Raw genomic sequence first — 8,037 nt, 5'->3', positions numbered from 1 at the left:
TTCTAGCTGTTCTATTATTTGCTTCTTTTCCACTTAGTCATTATATTCACATTACTGATGATTATTTATCATAAAAATTCATTGTGTAAATAGATTGTGAAAGCACCAATAGTTCTACAATGTCACTGCAATATCAATACTGAGGTATTTGGTCAAAAATATCTTGATTTTTCATTTTTCCATATCGCCCAGCCCTATTAGCACTTTACTTAATAACACTTTAATCTTCTTAAAGCGAACAGTGCTGAAACATTTTCTCTGATCAAAATGTTTCAAATAACATTCATTAGGAGTGTCAGGGTTAAGGCATCATTATAAATCAGTAAAAACAACTGGACATGAAATTCTCACTCCTAGAATTATCAATTCACAACAATAAGCAGGTCAGTACTCTTTGCACTAATTGTTCAAGCTTTAGGGATCACATTTGTTGCAGCAAGAGGCCCCTTTTATTCATCAGAGACAAAGAGTTGTCTCTTAAGTTTCACATTCATTCAGAGCACCGTATGAACCAGGCCTATGATAGCAGCATGGGCTCCTTGTTACTGGTATCCTGCGTTGGTCCTTCGTCTCTTTCTGGCCCGCAGCTCCTCAAAGAACTCGTGGACAGCTTCGACTGTGACCGTCTGTTAGAGACAGTAAGGGAATGGTTCAAGTTTTAGATTTGGAAGAAGAAAAAGGGGAACACACAAGACCCATTGTTCATCATTGGCGTGTAGAATGAAACCAACATTTCCGTGGGTGAATAATTAAATCTTAAAGTGCTGACCTTGCAAAGTTTAAACCAAACGCTCCAGACTACATTTGCACTCTCACTTCTCACCTTTCCTTCAGCAGCACACTGGTCTAAAAATGCAGTGATCGAAGTTGTCAGCTCATTGAAACCTGAGGGAGGAACACATGATTAATTAGTCTCGATCAATCGCCTCGGCCGTAAATTTCACTTTGCATGATTACATCCTTGGAGGACAACTGACCCCGCATCTCTCCCACCGCCCTCCCCGTGCTCACCGTAAATGACCTCCAGCTGCTGTACACGGTCCATCGAGCTCGTCAGTGCCATCAGCGGGTGCTGCCCAAACGGCTCGTCCAAGCCTTTGTTCTCGTAGGCCAGAATGGTGTCAGACTGATCCATGAGAAACTGCACCTCGGCAGCCACATAGGCCCTCTGTGCAACAGTGCAACACAGTTTACTGACGCTGCAGGGACGCCTTCTTGCACCCTATGTTAAAGCCCACATTATAATGTGAGAGCTTGTTTCTGTGGCCTACCTTGCAGCTCGTACAGGTGCAGAGCTCGGAGCGCCAGCTGTAAGGCCAGAACACAGCTCCCTGTCTCAGCCTCTCCAGCCCGGTCGCCTGCAGCTCCCTCAGCTTGCACACAACAGGTCCGGCCGTGGCCTTTGCAGGACTGCCTGTCATTTCCTCATGGGTCCGTTTGCAAGGTGAACTCCTTTGTGTTTCCTGAGACACAATAACAGAGGACGAGGTGAGATACTGTGTTAAACTGGCAGGTGTAGATAACACCTGGGATCTGTAAAATATCTCCGCAGACTCATCCAGGGAAGTCTCGGGGCGACGGACGCGATGAGATGATTGGGCGATGAAAATCACCAGTTTACAGTAAGCTGTCCTGTGAAGCCTGGCCAAAGCCGTCTACAGAGCAGGAGAGGCAGTGCCTCATGGGTCATTTCCCCCCTAATTACCCAGAGGAGGGGAAAGCACGATAACAGGAGCTGGAGCCTGCACTATAATCTGCTCGTTGCCCTCCAGCTCCATCTCGTGGCAACAAAAATGTGCACGGTGAGCAATCCAAAACTGTACATTAGGGCCATTTTCCAAACAAATCCCTTCATTAAACAGTGTTACTCTCCACTTGAAGTCACATTGTAAAGCTGTAGAGGGTTTCCACGATATGGAGGAGGGTAAATATACACAGGTAAACTGCCAAAAGTACTCATCATACTACAAATAGGAAACATCTAAAGAGACACACGATGCTCATTTGGCTTAGTTTAGTTTATTTCCATAGGGACTATGCCCATAGAGAAACAGGACAATACATCTTAAATCTGTATAGCAGGGCAAAGTTACAAAACAAGGTTGATTATATTCCGTGCTTTTACCCTATAAATGCAAAACAATGATTATGTACTACTTTTTGTGCATATACAGCATAGATATGACAAGTTTAACATTATTTGGGGAATTTCTCAAAAATCTAACCACTTATGATTTTTTTTTTCAGACTCTACCATGAGACAAAACCGAACAAAAACCATAAATGGAAAAGTAACAAAACACGTGTCAACAACATATCAGACATATATATTTTATACTTGAGGACCTTATCGAGATCATTTTTAACCAAAATCAAGACTCATTCTTGGACAAATCATATTGTACCTAAACATTTCAGGTAAGTATAAATATAGATTTTATAGTACGTTATTTTATCTAAGTTGTATTTTTGTAATATTTTATGATTTTAGCACTCAAATCACTACTTTTGCATTCTCTTGCTTCTGACTCTTGAGCTGCTAAAACATGTATATTTACCCGTTGTGGGATTCATAATTTCTTATTGTCTCATACCTTATGTAAGTAGAGGTAGGTTTTATGTAGGAAAGTGGTTATTAAAATGTGTTAGAATAATCTACATTTTGCCAATAGGTAAGTGCTACAAAGTAAACAAAGTATTAGGGTTAGTGGTAGGTTTAAAGATTTGTAACATCAGAAATGTGGATTTTTGTTTAATCATAGTTTTGGGTTGTCAAAGTAGTGTATTCTTAACTCTGACACGACCAAATCTGTAATTATGAAACCATCTTGACATAAGTGTTCACGTGTGGTTAACATGGGAATCTTTACCATCTCTACCATATGAAACTGGCTGGTCAGCTACAGCACAGATTTGGTGTTTGTGGGTTTTCTTGTTCACTCTAACTCCCCTCTGTCGGTTTTTGTTGTCAAGATGGCAAACCCTTCATGCAAATATAGAAATAGCCTTGCGTGCATTGTTTCTTACCTCCTGCTTTGTGTGCTCAGCACTGGTGGACGGTTTCTCATCACTACTTTGACTTGGCTCAGAGGCTTCTTCCTTTTCTGCTCCCTCCTCGACATCGACATCTACCTCCTCCTCAGGATGACTGACGCTGATCACAGGTGGTACTGAAGGGAAGGGGCAATTTTAAAAAAAAATGCTCTCTGCATTTTGTTTTTAAATCTTTACAAAATTGTACATGTGTGTTTGTATTTGCTAGCTGTGACGAACAGCTCAGGGTGATTAGTTACCTGCAAAGTGAGCAGCATACGTCCATAAGACAGGAGCCTTGTTCATGCAGGCCTCACATATCATCTCCTGCAGCTCCTCAGGTTCCACTGTGGTGCAGCCAAGGTGCTGTCAAATACACACAAGTTATCTTTAGAATTAGAGAAAGACATACTGTAATAATGAAATTGTAATTATAGAAGTGTAACTCTAATAACATGACTTATGCTTACCCTGCTATGAAACCAATCCTCACAGATGATGCACTGAATCATCTCATCATCGGCCTATTAGATAATGAAAAAAGGTGTTATGTGTTGTGACAGATGACAACGTAAACAGTAGATTTGATCCAAATAATCTGAATTACATTAGACATCTGTGATAAACAAAAAAATAATAATTTAATGGGATACCTGATCGTCTGTGTCTGGGTAAGGCCGGTCACATGTGCAGTAGCAGCCATTGAAGTTGTGATTGTAGTGATTCTTCACATTTTCCTCATCTTTGACCTGTGAATACAAAAGATGGAATAACTTTCAAAAATCAAAACATAAATGCCAGACAATAGAAGTAGACACTGTTTCATATCCAGAGGACTTACAGGAATGAGCTGGCACTTAAATTCCCCAAACTTGCTATTTCCGCAGTCACAGCGAAAATTTCTACATGAGAAAAATTGGCAAATTTTGAAAAGGGTGAAGCAAACTGTGGGACTGAATTTTGTTTCATCGGCACACAAAGGTTGGGAAAAAAAAAAACCAAAACAAACCTTTTGGTGTACAGTTCAAAGATATCATGTCCATCGTGGCATTTATTGGCACAGGCCAGACAAACCCCAGCAGGCTCTGCAGCGCTGGGAGTGCAGGTGTTGCAGGCAAACACAGCCTGTCTCTTCACATAGCCCTGCAACATAACACAGGGGGTATACATACACAGCAGTATGCACAATATTCACGACATGTCCCCTATAATAATAAAGAACTGTAGTAGTTATTTTGTGTTGTCTAATGGGAAATACTGCAGTGAAACCAAAAATGTATAGTTTCACTCTTGAGTGCCCCACAGAAACTACAACCCACTTACAAGAAATTATAATACCAGAAAAAAATACTGCTTGTTTGTGACACACACAGTCACAATTAACACACAATGCCGTGTCTAAAGCTGCAGTATTTTTGTCGAGGAGGCGAGTGAGCGGATAAAGGAGCGATGGCTGCAGGGCTGCGGTGCAGGCAGCTTTTCTTACCCGAGAATAAGAGCAGTTTTCTGGGTCGCTTCCAGCCAGCACACACAGAGCCTTCTCCAGCTCCTCCTCGTTGGCAAGAAAATCGTCCAGGTCTGAGTCCTCTTTGTTTGCAGCCATACCGCTAAAAGAGACACAAAAATACAGACACACACACAAACACACACCGGTCTGAGCTGCACAACAGTGTTGACAAATGATGAGTCTTCCGGGCGGGAGTTTGGGCCCAAGACCACGTGGAGGAAGTGACGCAAGATACTGATTAACAATCATTAAACTGATTGATTGAACTGTAGATGCATTTTACTTCAAGCATGTAGCATTAGGCTATGTGAATTATGGCCTTAGTAGCTTGCATTCTTTTGACTTTAAGTAGATTATAATTGAGGAATTACAATGCATTTTGTCATCACACGGTGGCCTGTCCTCCTCATTGTGGCATGCAGTAAGTTGGTATATTCTCACAATAGAAACATTAAAAACTAACATTTTTGTGTTTAAATATTTACAATAAGGGAAATCTGTTAATGTGCTTAGGGGGAAATAATTTAGCAAAATTAACAAACAACCACAACCATCATTGATTAACCATTAAAGAATAAAACACAGTTGTATTTGGTACCATCAGAAAAGGAAAATTAAAGGTCCGAAGTGAAATTTTGGGATGTTACATACCTGGTGGTAAATAAAGGTCGGGAGAGAGACTGAAAATTGGTTGTGTATTTTCGAAATATTTGTCATTTGTTTTGTTCTCAAGACGTCATGGTAATTTTTTTACGCGTTCTACATCTTCGAAGTCTTTTTAATTAAATTAAATTACAAAATATTTTTATTGATTATTTTATTAAGTGGTTACATAGGCCTACAGGCAGTCATAAGATGCATATCTTTAATGCATCTTTGAAACTTTGACCTGGGGGAATGCTGTCTTTTGGTAGTATAGCATATTTTTCAGCTTTATTTTACGAAGCTTGTTATAAAAGTTATTCAAACATGACTTTAATGACGTAGGGGTACATGGTAACTAGTAATCTGTAATCTATTACTCTTTATTAAGAGTTGTAGTATTTCCTGCTGCTGTCTGTTTTTTATGGCTCTAACAGTAGGGAAGAATAAAACTATTATATGTTGCTGTGGTTTTCCAGTGGATGGCGCCACTGTGACATGTGTGTCAGTCTGGGATCCCGCCGACAATACGCGCTCTTTGCGCTGACAGCAGCGGATACAATGCATGAGGCTGCTGCCATTGTGAAAGCTGCAACGGGCCCACAAATAGAAGATTAATTAATCATGCAAACTGCAATTGGTTTGTGTACTTATTCAAAAACCAGCTCACTGATTCATATATTAACTTAAACTTTCTCAAGTCTTCATGTATCAACAGACAGCGCTCTCAGGGAACACACTGAACTTCTCTGACCGCATCCCTGTTGCCTTTACAGGCTGTCGGAAATAATATCGATTCACAATAAAAAGCCTGAAAAGATGGTAAATGTGCAGCAGGGACAGAGCTAAGAATTCTGGGTCCTGCTGTTTCCCCCCCCTTCTCCTTTAAAAAAAAGTATTTATTACCACAATCTGTATCTTTCGCCCTAATAATGAAAACAAATGTTGCAGTGAAAGTCAGCATTATCAGTAAACAACTACTTAAACAACACACCATTTATATATTTACATTATTGCAACCTCAGCAACTGTACACATTACATTTTTGGATTATTCTAATTAATTTAGTTTACCATTCCACATTGTTATTTTGGACTTACAGAATTCAGTTGTATTATTATATACAGTAATTACTTCATTCTCATTCACACCTCATAAACCATTACTTTTTTAAATGTATTTTAATAATTGTTTAATTATTTTGTTCATGTATTTAAATGGGTAACATCAAGTTGCTATTGCATGTCCCCTTTGCCTAAGAGTAAACCCTTCTTAACATGACTATATCTTTTGTCTTCACGAGCCCCTCAGAAAACACTGCTCCCAACCGTCCCAACTTTAGGACTTTATTTATATCCATTAACAGGATATAAATCCTCCACACCAAAACAATACAATACCATAATATACATTTTTAAATAATATTATCATAAAACATTATCACAAATCAGATTTGAAATTTAGATTCAATTAAAGGAGCACAGGCTACACCCTCCTTATGCAGAATGGAAGCTATTACTCAATAAACCAATTTCACAATAAATTAAATTAAACTAAATTGAATAAGTAAAATAAAATAATAAAATTAGTAATTTTTCATCAAAAGTTTGAGGATTTACTGATATTCTCTGTTTTGAATAATTAATAATTGGATATCTTTGGGTTTATGACTGTGAAACATTATTGCCTTTGCATCCCTATTAGCACACAGAGGAATATTGTGAGTGGAAATCATCATTTGCCCCCAAAACATCTTGTGGTTCAAAGACCTCATGATGTTAATTAACCTGGAGAAAATCAATTTCAACTTGTGAGGGTCATCTGGAAAATTTGAGTCTGTTAGGGGTCCTGTGATCAATTACATAACTAAATTAAAAACACTAGAGGACAAATTAATGATTCAACCTCTGATGCACACTGTGTCAATACATGTCAAAACATATTTTACAATATCTAGCCTATATTTACAAATATTAAACTGTGTACTTGTTTTGTATGTTTTATCAAGGACTTATCTGCCATGTTACATGGCAAGCGTTGATTATTTATTTGTCTTTTTTCTCTCTATATATGTGTGTGTATATATATATTTGTTGGATAATAATAATAATGATAATAATAAAAGTAACAAAAAACTTAATTTGTATAGCCCCTTTCATACAACAGATGTAGCCCGATGTGCTTTACAACAAAGAAATTACATGCACCAAGTGCTTTACATGAAAAGACATAGAAGACATGAAGACATAATAAAACCTGCATGTAAAAATGAGATAAGATCAGAATAGAATACATAAAATACATTTTAGCATGGATAAAACCCACTTGATAGTACTAGTAAAAGTAAGATAAGAAATAAGGATAAAATAGAATGCACAGAATGCATAACATAAGGTGGAAAATAAAACCCACCGAGATAATATTAATAAAAATAAAGCTAAAATAGAGTATATAATGCATACAAATAAGGGAATTCCAACATTTGAAGAGGTGCAGTAGTGTGTAAGTGATCCTTTTTACCTTATGATATTTACTCTCTTTTGTAATTGTAGAGATGTTAAGTCGGACAAAAAATTAAACATTTCTAAAGTTTATCACACGTCATTGTGGTTGTTAGAATGAATAAACACATTAATAAAAAAGGAAAAGAAAAAAAAAATCTGGGAAACTGAGATGAGCACCTGATTATTTTCCGCCATTTATTAGACACTTGATTCGATTACTCAGAGATGAATCTGCAAGTTAATCGATTACGAAAGCACAGCAGCACGTGAAATCAGGGCGGGCTGTGATTCGACGGCTGGGAGTGGTATTTTCCGAGGGGCTCGTGAAGGCAGCGTCAGTCTCCTGGCTCC

At 38.2% G+C, this 8,037-nt stretch overlaps 1 protein-coding gene across 1 annotated transcript; it reads right to left on the bottom strand.

The window, feature by feature from the left end:
- Positions 1–67: 67 nt before the first annotated feature.
- Positions 68–4,695, bottom strand: LOC121953928 (putative E3 ubiquitin-protein ligase UBR7). The gene is made up of 11 exons (XM_042501210.1): positions 4,520–4,695; positions 4,043–4,176; positions 3,875–3,935; positions 3,687–3,782; positions 3,504–3,557; positions 3,294–3,399; positions 3,028–3,170; positions 1,272–1,463; positions 1,012–1,168; positions 824–885; positions 68–626 (listed from the first exon to the last, which is right to left on the bottom strand). The coding sequence occupies exons 1-11, from the start codon at positions 4,634–4,636 to the stop codon at positions 543–545; spliced, it is 1,206 nt and encodes a 401-aa protein (XP_042357144.1). The 5' UTR covers positions 4,637–4,695; the 3' UTR covers positions 68–542.
- Between the last annotated feature and the right edge of the window lie 3,342 nt (positions 4,696–8,037).

This window comes from Plectropomus leopardus, chromosome 14 (assembly GCF_008729295.1).
Source record: "Plectropomus leopardus isolate mb chromosome 14, YSFRI_Pleo_2.0, whole genome shotgun sequence".
Taxonomy (NCBI): Eukaryota; Metazoa; Chordata; class Actinopteri; order Perciformes; family Serranidae; genus Plectropomus; species Plectropomus leopardus.
The sequence above is the reverse complement of the archived record's forward strand: the minus strand, read 5'-3'. Positions and strand labels throughout refer to the sequence as shown.